The sequence below is a fragment of the Hemibagrus wyckioides genome, linkage group LG10 (assembly GCF_019097595.1).
Source record: "Hemibagrus wyckioides isolate EC202008001 linkage group LG10, SWU_Hwy_1.0, whole genome shotgun sequence".
Lineage (NCBI taxonomy): Eukaryota > Metazoa > Chordata > Actinopteri > Siluriformes > Bagridae > Hemibagrus > Hemibagrus wyckioides.
In genome coordinates this window covers 2,394,717-2,412,500 of record NC_080719.1, presented here as the reverse complement: position 1 = coordinate 2,412,500, position 17,784 = coordinate 2,394,717, and the positions used below count along the sequence as shown (strand labels likewise).

Here is a 17,784-nt window from a genome sequence, read left to right as displayed (position 1 = left end):
GTGAGTGAGTTAGAGGAGATAGAGTGTGTGTGAGTGAGTTAGAGGAGATAGAGTGTGTGTGAGTGAGTTAGAGGAGATAGAGTGTGTGTGAGTTAGAGGAGATAGAGAGAGTGTGTGTGAGTTAGAGGAGATAGAGAGAGTGTGAGTGAGTTAGAGGAGATAGAGTGTGTGTGAGTGAGTTAGAGGAGATAGAGTGTGTGTGAGTGAGTTAGAGGAGAGAGAGTGTGTGTGTGAGTGAGTTAGAGGAGATAGAGTGTGTGTGTGAGTGAGTTAGAGGAGATAGAGTGTGAGTGAGTTAGAGGAGAGAGTGTGTGTGAGTGAGTTAGAGGAGAGAGTGTGTGTGAGTGAGTTAGAGGAGATAGAGAGAGTGTGAGTGAGTTAGAGGAGATAGTGTGTGTGTGTGAGTGTGAGTTAGAGGAGAGAGTGTGAGTGAGTGAGTTAGAGGAGATAGTGTGTGTGTGTGTGAGTTAGAGGAGATAGTGTGTGTGTGTGTGAGTTAGAGGAGATAGAGTGTGTGTGAGTGAGTTAGAGGAGATAGTGTGTGTGTGTGAGTGAGTTAGAGGAGATAGAGTGTGTGTGTGAGTGAGTTAGAGGAGAGAGAGTGTGTGTGTGAGTGAGTTAGAGGAGAGAGAGTGTGTGTGTGTGAGTTAGAGGAGAGAGAGTGTGTGTGTGTGAGTTAGAGGAGATAGAGAGAGTGTGTGTGAGTTAGAGGAGAGAGAGTGTGTGTGTGTGAGTTAGAGGAGAGAGAGTGTGTGTGTGTGAGTTAGAGGAGAGAGAGTGTGAGTGAGTTAGAGGAGAGAGAGTGTGTGTGTGTGAGTTAGAGGAGATAGAGTGTGTGTGTGTGAGTTAGAGGAGATAGAGTGTGTGTGTGTGAGTTAGAGGAGATAGTGTGTGTGTGTGAGTGTGAGTTAGAGGAGAGAGAGTGTGTGTGTGTGTGAGTTAGAGGAGATAGTGTGTGTGTGAGTGAGTTAGAGGAGATAGTGTGTGTGTGTGTGAGTTAGAGGAGATAGTGTGTGTGTGTGTGAGTTAGAGGAGATAGAGTGTGTGTGAGTTAGAGGAGAGAGTGTGTGAGTTAGAGGAGATAGAGTGTGTGTGAGTTAGAGGAGATAGAGTGTGTGTGAGTGAGTTAGAGGAGATAGAGTGTGTGTGTGAGTGAGTTAGAGGAGATAGAGAGAGTGTGAGTGAGTTAGAGGAGATAGAGTGTGTGTGAGTGAGTTAGAGGAGATAGAGTGTGTGTGAGTGAGTTAGAGGAGATAGAGTGTGAGTGAGTTAGAGGAGATAGAGTGTGTGTGAGTGAGTTAGAGGAGATAGAGTGTGTGTGAGTGAGTTAGAGGAGATAGAGTGTGTGTGAGTGAGTTAGAGGAGATAGAGTGTGTGTGAGTGAGTTAGAGGAGAGAGTGTGTGTGAGTGAGTTAGAGGAGATAGAGTGTGTGTGTGTGAGTTAGAGGAGATAGAGTGTGTGTGAGTGAGTTAGAGGAGATAGAGTGTGTGTGAGTGAGTTAGAGGAGATAGAGTGTGTGTGTGAGTGAGTTAGAGGAGATAGAGTGTGTGTGTGAGTGAGTTAGAGGAGATAGAGTGTGTGTGTGAGTGAGTTAGAGGAGATAGAGTGTGTGTGAGTTAGAGGAGATAGAGTGTGTGTGAGTTAGAGGAGAGAGTGTGTGTGAGTTAGAGGAGATAGAGTGTGTGTGTGTGAGTTAGAGGAGATAGTGTGTGTGTGAGTGAGTTAGAGGAGATAGAGTGTGTGTGTGAGTTAGAGGAGATAGAGTGTGTGTGAGTGAGTTAGAGGAGATAGAGTGTGTGTGTGAGTGAGTTAGAGGAGATAGAGTGTGTGTGAGTGAGTTAGAGGAGATAGAGTGTGTGTGAGTTAGAGGAGAGAGTGTGTGAGTTAGAGGAGATAGAGTGTGTGTGAGTTAGAGGAGATAGAGTGTGTGTGAGTGAGTTAGAGGAGATAGAGTGTGTGTGAGTGAGTTAGAGGAGATAGAGTGTGAGTGAGTTAGAGGAGATAGAGTGTGTGTGAGTGAGTTAGAGGAGATAGAGTGTGTGTGAGTGAGTTAGAGGAGATAGAGTGTGTGTGTGTGAGTGTGTGTGTGTGTGTGTGAGTTAGAGGAGATAGAGTGTGTGTGAGTTAGAGGAGAGAGTGTGTGTGAGTTAGAGGAGATAGAGTGTGTGTGAGTGAGTTAGAGGAGATAGAGTGTGTGTGAGTGAGTTAGAGGAGATAGAGAGAGTGTGAGTGAGTTAGAGGAGATAGAGAGAGTGTGAGTGAGTTAGAGGAGATAGAGTGTGTGTGAGTGAGTTAGAGGAGAGAGTGTGTGTGTGTGAGTTAGAGGAGATAGAGTGTGTGTGAGTGAGTTAGAGGAGAGAGTGTGTGTGAGTGAGTTAGAGGAGATAGAGTGTGTGTGAGTGAGTTAGAGGAGAGAGATTGTGTGTGAGTGAGTTAGAGGAGAGAGAGAGTGTGTGTGTGTGAGTTAGAGGAGATAGAGTGTGTGTGAGTGAGTTAGAGGAGATAGAGTGTGTGTGAGTGAGTTAGAGGAGATAGAGTGTGTGTGAGTGAGTTAGAGGAGAGAGTGTGTGTGTGAGTGAGTTAGAGGAGATAGAGAGAGTGTGAGTGAGTTAGAGGAGATAGAGTGTGTGTGAGTGAGTTAGAGGAGATAGAGTGTGTGTGTGTGAGTTAGAGGAGATAGAGAGAGTGTGAGTGAGTTAGAGGAGATAGAGTGTGTGTGTGTGTGTGAGTTAGAGGAGATAGAGTGTGTGTGAGTTAGAGGAGAGAGTGTGTGTGAGTGAGTTAGAGGAGAGAGTGTGTGTGTGTGTGAGTTAGAGGAGATAGTGTGTGTGTGTGTGAGTTAGAGGAGATAGAGAGAGTGTGAGTGAGTTAGAGGAGATAGAGAGAGTGTGAGTGAGTTAGAGGAGATAGAGTGTGTGTGAGTGAGTTAGAGGAGATAGAGTGTGTGTGAGTGAGTTAGAGGAGATAGAGAGAGTGTGAGTTAGAGGAGATAGAGAGAGTGTGAGTGAGTTAGAGGAGATAGAGAGAGTGTGAGTTAGAGGAGATAGAGTGTGTGTGAGTGAGTTAGAGGAGATAGAGAGAGTGTGAGTTAGAGGAGATAGAGTGTGTGTGAGTGAGTTAGAGGAGATAGAGTGTGTGTGTGTGAGTTAGAGGAGATAGAGTGTGTGTGTGTGAGTTAGAGGAGAGAGAGTGTGTGTGTGTGAGTTAGAGGAGAGAGAGTGTGTGTGTGTGAGTTAGAGGAGAGAGAGTGTGTGTGTGTGAGTTAGAGGAGATAGAGAGAGTGTGAGTGAGTTAGAGGAGATAGAGAGAGTGTGAGTGAGTTAGAGGAGATAGAGTGTGTGTGAGTGAGTTAGAGGAGATAGAGTGTGTGTGTGAGTGAGTTAGAGGAGATAGAGAGAGTGTGAGTGAGTTAGAGGAGATAGAGTGTGTGTGAGTGAGTTAGAGGAGATAGAGTGTGTGTGAGTGAGTTAGAGGAGATAGAGTGTGTGTGTGTGTGTGAGTTAGAGGAGATAGAGAGAGAGTGTGTGTGTGTGAGTTAGAGGAGATAGAGAGAGTGTGAGTGAGTTAGAGGAGATAGAGTGTGTGTGTGTGTTAGAGGAGCGAGAGAGTGTGTGTGTGTGAGTGTGTGTGTGTGTGTGTGAGTTAGAGGAGAGAGAGTGTGTGTGAGTTAGAGGAGAGAGTGTGTGTGAGTTAGAGGAGAGAGTGTGTGTGTGTGAGTTAGAGGAGATAGAGTGTGTGTGTGTGTGTGAGTTAGAGGAGATAGAGTGTGTGTGAGTGAGTTAGAGGAGATAGAGTGTGTGTGAGTGAGTTAGAGGAGATAGAGAGAGTGTGAGTGAGTTAGAGGAGATAGAGTGTGTGTGTGTGTTAGAGGAGCGAGAGAGTGTGTGTGTGTGAGTGTGTGTGTGTGTGTGTGAGTTAGAGGAGAGAGAGTGTGTGTGAGTTAGAGGAGAGAGTGTGTGTGAGTTAGAGGAGAGAGTGTGTGTGAGTGAGTTAGAGGAGATAGAGAGAGTGTGAGTGAGTTAGAGGAGATAGAGTGTGTGTGAGTGAGTTAGAGGAGATAGAGAGAGTGTGAGTGAGTTAGAGGAGATAGAGTGTGTGTGAGTGAGTTAGAGGAGATAGAGTGTGTGTGAGTGAGTTAGAGGAGATAGAGTGTGTGTGAGTGAGTGGAGATAGAGAGAGTGTGAGTGAGTTAGAGGAGATAGAGTGTGTGTGAGTGAGTTAGAGGAGAGAGAGAGTGTGTGTGAGTGAGTTAGAGGAGAGAGAGTGTGTGTGAGTGAGTTAGAGGAGATAGAGTGTGTGTGAGTGAGTTAGAGGAGATAGAGTGTGTGTGTGTGAGTTAGAGGAGAGAGAGTGTGTGTGTGTGAGTTAGAGGAGAGAGAGTGTGTGTGAGTGAGTTAGAGGAGATAGAGTGTGTGTGAGTGAGTTAGAGGAGATAGAGAGAGTGTGAGTGAGTTAGAGGAGATAGAGAGAGTGTGAGTTAGAGGAGATAGAGAGAGTGTGAGTGAGTTAGAGGAGATAGAGAGAGTGTGAGTTAGAGGAGATAGAGTGTGTGTGAGTGAGTTAGAGGAGATAGAGAGAGTGTGAGTTAGAGGAGATAGAGTGTGTGTGTGTGAGTTAGAGGAGATAGAGAGAGTGTGAGTGAGTTAGAGGAGATAGAGTGTGTGTGAGTGAGTTAGAGGAGATAGAGTGTGTGTGAGTGAGTTAGAGGAGATAGAGAGAGTGTGAGTGAGTTAGAGGAGATAGAGTGTGTGTGAGTGAGTTAGAGGAGATAGAGTGTGTGTGAGTGAGTTAGAGGAGATAGAGTGTGTGTGAGTGAGTTAGAGGAGATAGAGTGTGTGTGAGTGAGTTAGAGGAGATAGAGAGAGTGTGAGTTAGAGGAGATAGAGAGAGTGTGAGTGAGTTAGAGGAGATAGAGAGAGTGTGAGTTAGAGGAGATAGAGTGTGTGCGTGTGCGTGAGTTAGAGGAGATAGAGTGTGTGTGAGTGAGTTAGAGGAGATAGAGTGTGTGTGAGTGAGTTAGAGGAGATAGAGTGTGTGTGAGTGAGTTAGAGGAGATAGAGAGAGTGTGAGTTAGAGGAGATAGAGAGAGTGTGAGTTAGAGGAGATAGAGTGTGTGCGTGTGCGTGAGTTAGAGGAGATAGAGTGTGTGTGAGTGAGTTAGAGGAGATAGAGTGTGTGTGAGTGAGTTAGAGGAGATAGAGTGTGTGTGAGTGAGTTAGAGGAGATAGAGTGTGTGTGAGTGAGTTAGAGGAGATAGAGAGAGTGTGAGTTAGAGGAGATAGAGAGAGTGTGAGTGAGTTAGAGGAGATAGAGAGAGTGTGAGTTAGAGGAGATAGAGTGTGTGTGAGTGAGTTAGAGGAGATAGAGAGAGTGTGAGTTAGAGGAGATAGAGTGTGTGCGTGTGCGTGAGTTAGAGGAGATAAGAGAGACAGAGGTTGTGTGTGTGTGAGATAGAGGTGAAAAAGAGTGTGTGTGTGTGTGTGTGACATTGTATAAAACCAGAAGATTCTCACCTTCAGCGCTGCAGCTCCTCCCCTGTGCCTCGACTCGATTCGACTTAACAGGAAGAAACTCATCACAGTGTTTAACGGAAACTAAAACTCTTCTTCTAATCTCCTCCCACTGAGACACGCCCCATACATGATGGCCGTCTCTGAGGCTGAACTAATCACACACACACGTGAACACTGATGACATCACGCGACACGTCTCGACTCGGACCTGCGTGTCGTTGGGGATAAAATCGTGAAGGCTGAAGGATTTTGTATCTAGTTCTTGCATGTATAATCAACGTCTGACGTTCCATCATGCCTGTGCCCCACCTGTAATTAGCATATGTATATGTAAAGGTGTGAACCAAATGGCTCAAGCAAGCAACTGGTGGCCCTTCCATCCTGTCCTTTGTAATGTCTCCAGTAGGAGGTCCTAATGGTATCTGCCTATTGTTTGAAGACCTTTTGTCACCAAGTAGAAGTCTGATCACACAGACAGTACCTTTGGGTTAAGATACTTTGAAGACCGACCAGCTAACATCGCTGTCGAAGACCCGCTACACTGCTACCTTCAATAAATTCTTCTCCCCACAAGAACTCTGGTCAAGCATACTTATTTTATGTATTAGAGAAATCGAATACATTGGCGAGCCACCCAAACCACCGCACAGCCAAATACAGCAAAATCTAACAAGGCATTGAACATACAAACCTTTTCTTATGACTTCATTCTCATGAAATCTGTTCAGTTAAATCATTAAAGTGAAGCTACTGGTCCAGTAAACATGCACTAGTCCAGATTTTAGCAAACGCTGCCACTCTAGTGGCCAAACACGTGAAGTGCAAGAACATTAAAACCTCTTTGACTCCGCCCATATGCTTAAATCCCTGATTTTTCTAGAATCTTCTCTGGCCAATGAGTTCAGTTAGATAACTGATGGTGTTAACATTTTAGCCTGAACGGACCAACACTATAACAACACATGAAATTCTGGTCACTAGCTAGTTTAGTTTATTGCTACTAATCACCTTCTCCATCTTCTAAATGTTTTTTCTCCAATAATTATTTATTTATTTACTTATTTACTCTACCTGAGATGGGCGCTTGTTTAACTTTCCTTCCGGAAATGTGGGCGGAGCAAAGTGTCTAGGGGGCGTGTCTATAAACTGATTGACAGAAGGCCGGTAAAACACAGACTTTTTTTTTTTACCCCCAGAAGTGTTTTCTTACACACTTAAAGCATATTTTCCCCCAATATTCTAAATACTTCTAAGATTATTTAGCAGAAACATGCAATTAGCTTTAAAGGAAATAAATAAATAAACACACACACACAACAAAAATAAATAAATAAATAAATAAATATTTAAAATGAAGTTGACCGAATTGGAAAAATAAATAAATAAAAAATAAATGAATGAATATTATTTAAATTCAAGTTGACCAAATTGAAAAAACAAACAATATTCAAAAAATAAATAAATAAAAATAAATAAATTTATATTATTTAAAATGAAGTTGAAAAAATAAACAAATCTAAAAATAAATAAATAAGAATAAATAATTAAATATTATTTAAAATTAATATTTATTATTTTCCTGAACAAAAATTCAGGAAATAATTCTAATTGCAAAATTCGAGACAAATCCAGAAAAGGACGCTGGCCGGTTTGGTAATATTATATATATTATATTGTGTTTACTTAACAAACATGATAAATGCAACGTTTCCAAGAAGTTAGCTGTAACAATAAAAATACAATATCTTTGTGTCCGTACATAGAATTAAGACAGCGAAACGAAACCGGAATGAAACTTAAAACAAAAATAAAACAAAACAAACTGCCCTAAGTAGTTCACAGAGGTACAAATATACAGTACAAATCTATTTTATTCCAAAAAAAAAGGGTACAAATAAAAAAAAAACGCCAAAAACAAAATATAGTTATTAATGCTTTGTAAAGTTCAGGTAGGTGTATAGGGTGTTCTAAGGGAGCACTTTGGGTAGAGACGACTTCTAAGGCTTCTGAGAAGAATTAATACATGATCGGTACGGCCAGACGATATTAAAACTCACTATACAAAGTCCATATAACCTGGATTATACTTGAGGATTGAAGATTACATACACATCATTGCATATATTTCTCGCAGGTTCTTTTATGCATGAAAGAAAGACGCTTGTTTTTTTCTTTTACGTTTTACGTGGTCACCTTAAAATAAAAATAAAATAAAATAAAAACACACAAATAAAAGAAGGAGGGAAAAACAAAGAAAGCAGTGTCACTTTAGTGCCAATAAGGTACGCTTTTAAAAGTAGGTGATTAATCGTTTCTTTAAAAAAAATAATAACAATAATAATAAAATGTCTTTAACCGTTAGAACTTTAGAACCTCGACACACTCGGTTTTAGTCTCAGTTCCACTTCTAAAAAAAAAAAAAAAAATAAAAAAAAAACAAAAAAAAAAACAGGATTAATTAATCACAACGTGGGTCATAAAATCTCAAAAACATGACGTGATAGTACGACTGAGAAAAGATCTGAGCGTCCATCCATCCATCTATCATTTGATCACCTGATGAAAGTGGTCAGTGCCACGCCTTCTCCTGTGTTTACAGGTGCGTTTCCCGGGCAACGGTTGATCTCCTTCCGAACGCCGACCACTATGAGGTTTCTGAGGTAAATACTCGTCGAAAGCCCACGTCAACAACTTCTTGTTCACGGAAATCGGAAATGAATTTACATCCTTTACACGTGACGCCCGACACGCAGACGGCCGCCCTACGACTCGCCTCGGACCGCGACGCCCGTTCTGAGCCGCGTGTAGGCGCCGTTCGCTCCATGACTAACCTTTAAGGCAAGCTCGATAATATATAGAAAGCTCATCTTTTATCCACACATACACACACACACACACAAAGCTTGATTGTTTGAACACGTCGCATATAATTCAATATTAGAGTTGGCTACTACGTAACCGAGTCTGGACAGGAATAAGTGCATCTTTCGGTCCATGATGCAGGTGGTGATGAGTTCGTTTACACATTTACAGTTTTTATTCTAATAACCAGCGTGCACCATCACCGTTCATCAGCAGGGGGCACTGTGTGCGCGGCGTGTGCACGAGAGATTTACGAGTGACGGGATGAGATCTCGAAGGGGGGAGGTGTGCAGCAGTGTCCGGGTTCGGATTAAGGGCTGATCTGTACTTCTCGAGCGTGACCGCGCCCGGACATAAACAGAAGGGATTATGGGTAAGCGGAGCAGATGCTCAGAGCCCGAATTAGACGTGTTATCCGAGCAGAAAAGTCATGAGGCAAACCCACTTGCGTCAGTTTTGGCCACACGTCATGTATTTAAAAATAAAAACATTTTTGGTGCTTTTAGAACGTAATTGACGAGTAAAAAGATTTGGCAGTGTCAGAAATTTTTTTGATTCAATTGTCTAAAATCCACCAGTAGGAGGACGCCAAGCTCACGGGGATACCTGCAGAGAGTTACAATAAGCGGCGACGTAAACTTTGGAGAAAATTGCCATAAAAATAAATCAGCATTGAACAGATTCTCTTTAATCGCAAATCTGTTATTAGAGGATCTTTGTCGTTGTTATTAAGCTGCAATGACCTTAAGACATGAACATTTCAGGGAGAATCAGGGTGAGAATAAAATGTCACGTTATCATCATCAATCATGCACTTTGCTTCGAATCGTTGAACAATAAAGCGGCACGATGTTACCATATGTTCTAACATTTGACTCGTATCTTCTCCACACTGCCCCCTCGTGCTCGTGGTTATGCTGCGCTCAGATGACCGGATGTCTAATGTCGTATAAATCAGCCCTTAGTGGTCGAAGCAAAGTGGTGACTGCATGCTAGCACAAACACACACACACACACACACACACACATACAGGAAAGGCACAGACATTACGTTGATTTGTTTTCAGTTACAGTGCACAGGAGTGAAGCGTTGCATTCCACACAATCATCTAACCTCCTGTAGCAGAGGGGTCAGTAAGGCAGTGCGCTCGAGTTTGAGGGGTGACACAGAGCAGTGAGGGTGACTACTCACACACACACCAACAAAATCTGAAAATGATTCTATTAACACAACAAGCCCCCCCGAGTCTGTCTATCCTCTGCATCTGTAGCACACCAGCTTGTAGTTTAATTCTTTAAAAACTCTCATCCAGTGAAGAAGAAAAATCATGAAGGGGCAGACGTTAGAAATAAAATCCGGGCGTTTTAGAGACGGAACTACTTTCTCAGACGGAAGGATTTGTGCTTATATGCGAAACGTCCTGAGGCACTGCTGGCGTAAGGATTCAGGGAAGTATAAAGGAACCGGAACTACTTTTAAGTTTTAGTGAGATTTTCTTCCCCATTTGATTTGATTCATGTCAGAGAAACACAACATCTTCACGGATCCTGTGTGATGGATGAAAGGGTTAAATTTGTTTGGTAGGTTTTTTGTATTAAAGAGTTTATCGAGGTTCGACGCTCGTCTGCCCTTAGACTTCCACTGAAATTGAATTTGTGATACGAGACGTTTCACGTCTGCAGTGATCACGCAGTACAGATACAGAGAACAGAGGTCAGGGGTCTGTGTGGGGACAGAAAATCACTGGAGTTCCCCTTTAAGGAGTTTCTCTGTGCTGGTTGGAGGAGGAAAAAATGTGGGTGGAGTCACTAAAATAAAATTTTGTGCATGATCCTCGGCAGAGCGGACGAACTTGCGGTTGCGAGAGTCGGATGTTGCTGCATAGTACATAGCGCTGAGATCGTACACGGGGTCAGGTCGTTCTCCGTGTCCGGCGTAAGGGTATTGCTTGTCTATTAAAAAAAATTAAAAAATCTGTTTAACCGAGAGGAATGACAAACTGCATTCGTTTGTTTGGAAATGTTTTTTGGTCACGTCGCAGAAAACGGAATGAGATGGGAAGAGTCTGTTCAGACCGGCTGGAACAGAGTGGCCACGCCCCTTTCGGACAGATGATGACGAATGGGAATCTGGGAAGTTTATTCTGAGACGTTAATATTGAAAAACTGGGATGCGTCGGTACGGATACTGATATCGGTCAACATCTGAGAGCGAGGGATACTGGAGGACGGCACAAAGACACTCGGCCACACCCATGTCGCTCAGAAGAGCTAAAAAAGACGATGTCCTGTGACGTCCCGGACTGAAAAGCATATTTTTGATGCATCCACAACAGAACTAAAGCTGTTAAACCACTGGAGCTGAAATATTTCTGACCAATTGAGAGAACAGATTTACGCATGATATTATAGATTTACGCCAAAAAAAAGAAGAAGAAAAAAACTGAGTTATCAGATAGCAGGAAACAACTAAGACCAAATACAGTCGCTGAGGTCAAAGCAGCGGTCAGAGAGAGCGTGTGTTTATATCCGTGGTGAGAGAGTTAATGCTACCTGCAGAAGAGTCACGTGAGAGCGATTAATTAATTAATTAACTAATAATAATAATAACAACAATAAAAAAATAATCCATCAAGTCATTATGGGGGGAAAAAAGTTCTTGCCTATTAAATACATTAATGGGGGGGGGCAGGGTAAGAAAACTAAAAGAAGTTCGTTTGAATGATAAAATGCATTTCCACACGCCATACAGAGCAAGAAAAACTGTTAAAAATGTGAATTAAAAAAAAAAAAAATCTAATACGTATTAGTAAGTGATTTATATATAAAAAATATTTTTAAAAAATTATAATAATAATAAAAAAAAGATTCTCACTACACGGGAATGTCACACTCGAAATCCTGGATGCTGGAATGCTGTCTAATTGTCTAATTGCACTTCATTTTTGTTTTGTTTTTTTCTCCCTCCGTTTCGATTTGTCGAAATATCTAAAATCTAAAGGGGGGGAAAAAATAAAATTAATTAAAAAAAAAAAACATAAAATAAAGAATCAGTGATGAAACTGCAGCATTTCTTCGGGGCTGATTTGTAAACAGTGTTGGAGCAGTGTGGCGCCTGTCAGTTTCTCACAAAAAAATAAAAATAATAATAATAAAAAAAATATATATAATAAATCAAAACAGCTGAAAGTTTTCCCTTCATATAAAGCATAAAGAATCCAATTTAAAAAAAGGTCAGTGTCGATCGAGTACGGACTTGACCACGGGGCCGGACGACGTGACCGAAAGAAAAACCGATACAGTGATCGATCGTGTCGTTTACATGAATTGATATAAATGAATTAAATTAACATAATTATTTTTCTTAATCATGTATGGTACAAACGGGTCGTACATCCAAGTGTCACGTTAAGACATCTGGGTCACGTCGCCCGGCCCCGATCAACCACGTGTGATGACGCGAGTCTTCGGGTGGAATATTGCAGAGGAAGGAATCCTACATTGTACAAAAATCTCAAGTAGCTTGGGGTGGAGGGGCAAAGAAGACACGACGAGGAGACGAGGACCTGACGAGACACCCTGCGGAAGAGAGAGAGACAGAGATGTGCTCGGATCTTAGAACCGGAGGGGAAAATAATACGAGGAGAAGAAGAAAGAAGAGGAGAGAGAGAGGAAGAAAAAAAAAAAGACAGAGAAAGATAAAGAGAGCGTATCATTTCAAAAAAATAAAAAAGGTCAATGGTAGAAACCCACGCTTCTGAGGAGTCATAAGAAATGACAACATTTTGAACTGCTACGGAAAAACAAGAGGGGAAAAAGATGAAGGGAAGATTCATGACGCAAACTGTTGTATCATTACAGGAAGTTTAAAAAATAATAATAATTATAATAATAACACTAAGGATGAATAGAATCATGCTATTGCTTTAAAACCCATCATTTGTCATTTCACATCAAAGCAATCATCCTTTCTTTTTTGTTTTTTTCCTTTCACCTAGATCCTGTACCACGTTTCTTCTTCTTTTTAAATAATAAAGATTTTGGCTGATAACGAGAGCTGTCTGTCTCAATACACTGGAATGATTCAAATAAAACCTTGATACCTTAATACAAACATAGAGGAAAAATAATCACCAAACAATACACGTGGCACAGGTAGAGCGTGATACTGCGGAGAGTGTAAACGTAAACGAGATGCTGTTTGTTTTTTGTTTTTAATGTTTTTCTGAATGCTGATTGGTCATGTGATTGATTCGGGAAGAAGTGATCGTTCTCGAGCTACAAACGAAAGGGTTGATGACGTGAGAACGAAAACGAAAATACAAAACAAAGGTCAAGTCAAAGCGAGAGCGGTAACAACACAGAGAGAGACAGAGAGAGAGAGAGAGAGAGAGAGAGACACAGAGAGAGAGAGTGAGAGAGAGACAGAGAGAGAGAGAGAGAGAGACAGAGAGAGACAGAGAGAGAGAGAGAGAGAGAGAGAGAGAGAGAGAGAGAGAGAGAGAGAGAGCCTTTCCTTTAGGTAGTCCAAACTATCTATCAAGTACAGGGTAGATTTAATCTCTCTATATATCTCTATATATATATATATATATCTATTTATATACGTGGAGGAAAAACAGGCATAATTCTGAACATCCTATGGCTGCATCCGGGTTTCCCCCCACCCCCCCAGGTCACGTCCTTCGATACACGTTAGCTGTGAACGCTGGAACTAATGATATTTCATCTGTAAGTGAGTTACAGAGCGTGAAAAGGCTTTGGTAGATCATTGACCAGCTGGAGCAGTTAATCCAGATGGTCTGCGGTCATGCCATCATTACGAACTGGCACTAACTCGTTCCCGAGTGCTCTCGGTCTGCCTAAAAAACAAGGGTATCTAATGAGAGTGAGAGTCAGTGTGTGTGTGTGTGTGTGTGTGTGTGAAATCTTTTGCGTGCAAAATCTCAACAAAACAAAACAAAAAAACATTCTTAGGCTACATTCTCTCTTTCTCTTCTCACATCTCCCACACGTTTCTGACACTTTCCTCCCCTCTTGCCACTGCGTCCTGTGTCTGCTGCTACTTCCCGGCGTTGGAGCGCCCCTCGATAGATAGTTTGACCTCCTGAGGGATGAACGAGGGCCGAGAGGAGCCCGGCGGCGTGGCTAGGCCTCCCTCCTCCCTCTTGACGGGGTATCTTTGGAAACCGGGGGTGGACCAACGCCTCTGTGAGGGCCCGTGGGCCTCGGTGTGCAAATAATAACTGCTCTGGCTGCGCGTATGCTCCGCCGAAGTCCTGTCGGGTCTGGAGGGTACGTCCCCGTGTCCCGTGGCGCTCGGCTTGAAGGGCTCGTCCTTGTCGGCCCTCTCTCTGTGAACGCGCTCCATCCTGAGCTGACCCTGAGGCCGCGGGTTCTGGGGCGCCGGAGGTCCCATAGGCTGGCCGGACGAGGCTCCTGACGTCGAGTTGGCTTTGGTGGAAGTCCTGCTGTGTGTCGGTTGCTGCGGCTGCTGGGAAATCAACGGCGGCTTTTGGTGGGCCGGAGAATGTTGCTGAACCGTGATGGACACGCAGACGTCGCCCACTTGGAGGTGGTGGCAGGTGAGGCCGTAGAGCTGGGCGGTGCGCTCCGGGCTGCAGGATGACCAGCCCTGACCGAACACGAAGAACGGATGTTCGGGAGGAACATCGATGCTCACTTTGCTCTGGCACTCGCCAACGGCAAAGCGTAGCGCAACCAGGCCGGGCCTCTGAGAGCTGGCGCGGATGTCCACCACCATGCTGGAGTCGATCTTCAGCCCCGTGCTCGCTTCAGCACTGCGTACGAAATCCTGCGTCTGCAGATCCTCCACGCGCTTCAGCTCACCCGTCGCTAACTGGATGATGGCACCCTTGGTGAAGTGCGAGGGTGGAGGTACGGCAGGGACAGCCGGCACGGCGGGCAGCTCCACCGCCACCACACGCTCGGCCACGCCTGCACCGTCTGAGATTTTGTGTTGCGGCGTTTCGGCTGCGGCGTCATTATTAGGCTGAGCATGAGACTGAGGATGAGGATGGTAGTCCAGGGGCATGAGAACCGGCTGGCCGTTCGGCAGGAACACCGTATGACCAGGTTGCGCCGTCTGCTGAGGATGAAGCGGTGCTCGAGGGTCCAGCTGGCCAACAGTGTGCGACGCATACACCGTCCTGCTCTCCCCCTGAACCTCTCTGCTACTCTGGGAACTCTGAGATGAGACGTGTGCTCCCTCTCTGCGACTCGCGCCCCGCATCGGTGACGCCAAACGCCCCACCACTTGCTGGACCTGTGTATGAATAAACACTCGAAGGTCATACTGAGGCTTAAAAAAAAAATCTTTTAACAAGAAGTCAGTTTCTAGACCTTTTCCTTGAGCAATCAGATTTCCTTCCTTCATAAAAAATCTAAGAAAATCTCGGGTACTTTCTAAGAAGTAGAGCACACGGACTGTTGCTCAACCGCCCACGCAGCCGTACTACAGCTAATACAGGAAGGAAGTGGAGGAGAGTTTATGTGTAATGAATACTGATTCAAAGCCATGACACAAGGCTAAAATTCCAACATCCTTCATCATTTACATAACAAAAAAAATACCATTATTATTATTATTAGTAGTTGTTTTCAGAGAAGCCTGCATGGTGGCTGTTTGGGGAAGAATCGTTTCACAATGCATTGATGTCAAAATAAAAAAAAAATGCGGAACATCACCGCTCACATTTTCCCATGAGGAAAAAACGCATTGTGAAGCACAATCACGCCACGTACAAAAGATTTACTTGAGCAACGAAAGAGTGATAGTGTCAATTTATTAAAATATTGTTAAAATGTTTAAAATATTATCAGACAAAATGATAAACTGTAACAGGAAGGATGCTTGATAGACCTGAGGTGAACCACAACCTGGATGTGAACCTAGAAAAAAATATTTCAGCAAACAAACTGAGCAAAATACTGAAGCAGAACTAATCTAGTTCTGTGATTTTTTTAAAACTGTTTTAAATGTTGTGCAAACACCGGCTAAAATCTGATCTGGAACAATGAAAATGATCAATAATAATAATAATAATAATAATAATAATAATAATAATAATAATAATAATAATAATAATAATAAAAAAAGCTCGATTCCCTCACCTCCAGGTCCGTGTCCGGTGTGCTGCGCTGGCCAGGCGACACTCTTCCTTCCTGCCTGCAGATCTTCCTGTCCTGCAGCTCCATCACTGTGCCTTGCTGTGGTCGCGCTGCCGCGTTTCTCGCCACGAAAACCACGTCTTGCAGGCTCTCCCTGCCATTTTCCCGATCCCCTCCGTTCACTTCTCGGTCCTGCTCCATCGAGCCACTTTGAGGCTGCGCGGCTCGGTCACTGGCCGACGTGTGGTAGAAGACGGGGACGCGCTCTGCCGTGGGAATCATCCCGATGGCACCTAGAGGTTGCTGCTGCGAGGAGGACGAGGATGAGGAAGAGGCTGCTGACTGCTCAGAGGCCAGCACCAACGGGATGCCCCCGGTAGCCGCCACCTTGGCGTAGGCGTGAGCCGAAACTTGGTGCTGAGGCGGGGACGAGACCACGCTTTCCTGGATGACGGATGGATAGGGCACCAGGTGAGACTGAGCCGGAATCAAGGGGCTCGGGACGAACCCGGGTGGGACTGCATAGGGAACGGCGGCGGTGTACGAAGGGCTGACGAACTGCGGAATGGGAGCGTAGCTGAGAGAAGGGTAATGGATGCCAGTGTGATGGAGGAGCTGAGAAGGAACCGTGTAGCCTGAAGAGATGTGGCCCAGCACAGGGTGGAGGCTGGTGGGCGAGTAGGTGACCGACGGAACGGCTACTTTATACAGCATGCTGTACTGATCCACAGGTAATCCCGGGGCCATGCTCTCCGGCCCTTCGACTCCGTAATGCAGGTTAGGTTGAGTCCGGACCCATTCGCTGCCTCCGCTTCCACTCTGAGCTTCTCCACTCGCTCCGGAGCTCTGTGACGACGCCGTCGCTTCATCTCCTCCTCCTCCTCCTCCTCCTCCAGTATTACTGCTGCTACTGCTGCTGTTGTTGATGTTAGAAACGGTGGAAGCATTGTTAACAGGAAGGTCCCGCTTCTTTGGAGGAAGGCACTCCTGATTGCGCTCGTGAGCTGGCTTCATGCTGCTCTGAATTACACGTGGACGATGTTAGTGAGAGGCAAGGCCTGACAGCCACAAACACGGCACCACTGCAATCAGCTCTGGGAACCTCGGCTTGAGCTCTTCCATCACGTTACCTGAGAACAAGAACATCCTTAATGCAATGAAGTTTTCTATCAGGAGTTTCTAAACAATTACTATTTCAGAAAGCAGTCTCCAGCTTTGCCACAACCAGTAACATGACAAGACGTGTTATCGATGACAAATTTCAAGCGCCAACATTAACTCCACTTCCACATTCCGAGATGTTGTGGATTATTTTCCTACAGTGTCACTCCTCATCATGTTTCAGTCCTTATTTATCCAGCTCAATGACATAATTTAGGACTAAAAGACTCAGACCTCTGGAATCACTGCAACTGGAGTTCTAACACAAAAAATAGACTGATTTATGATATAAATAAATTTATTTATGGACACCACTAACCAAAAAAACAGTCTATATATTCTATAATATCATTATCTGAATAGTAAAAAGCGGAATTAGAGAATTTTTCGATTAAATTCGACGGAAAAAGTTGGATTATTTATTAAAAAACAAACATGTAGTTTCTAACCTGTGCCGTGTAGTTTCAGCCAGCAGATTTGATCTGGAAGCTTTAATTAATTTATTATTTTTTTAATTATAAAAATAACTCGTTTAGCCTTTTTTTAAAAAAAATATTTATATTTATATATATATATATATATAACTTATTTTTAGCTCTTCAGCGCGAATATTAGCATAAGAGCTAGCGGTGGTTGGAGCGAGTGGGCTTGGACATCATCATTAGCTAGCAAAGATGGAAAACTGCACAGGAAATCTGTTCAGAAAAAAATAAATAAACATATCATATTTTTATCAGACTGATTATTAGATTAAAGACACGCTCGGAAAATCATTGTTGGACCTAAAACAAACAAGGTTATTAACCCCCAAAATGTCCAAACGTGAAAATTCTTCAGTCTGGACTGTACAGTAACGGGGACATCCCAACTAGCTAGCAACCTCGTAAGCTAGCCACCCGTTGCTAAGCTGCTAATCGCGTATTTAGCCGCTTGGAAAAGGCGATTTTTTTCAGTCGTAACAATTGATTCCAACAACACAGACTTACCTGGGCATGTCATGGTGTTGCCTACAGTCGAGCTTCGGGCTTCTGGTCAATCAGGGTCATGAATCAACGGTGAAAATCAGGGCTGATGATTAGTGCCCATTTCAGAGGCCAGCGACGAAACCCCGAGCGG

At 43.7% G+C, this 17,784-nt stretch overlaps 1 protein-coding gene across 1 annotated transcript; it reads right to left on the bottom strand.

The window, feature by feature from the left end:
- Positions 1 to 11,812: 11,812 nt before the first annotated feature.
- atxn1l (ataxin 1-like) lies at positions 11,813 to 17,784 on the bottom strand. The gene is made up of 3 exons (XM_058401182.1): positions 17,655 to 17,784; positions 15,511 to 16,637; positions 11,813 to 14,662 (listed from the first exon to the last, which is right to left on the bottom strand). The coding sequence occupies exons 2-3, from the start codon at positions 16,519 to 16,521 to the stop codon at positions 13,439 to 13,441; spliced, it is 2,235 nt and encodes a 744-aa protein (XP_058257165.1). The 5' UTR covers positions 16,522 to 16,637; positions 17,655 to 17,784; the 3' UTR covers positions 11,813 to 13,438.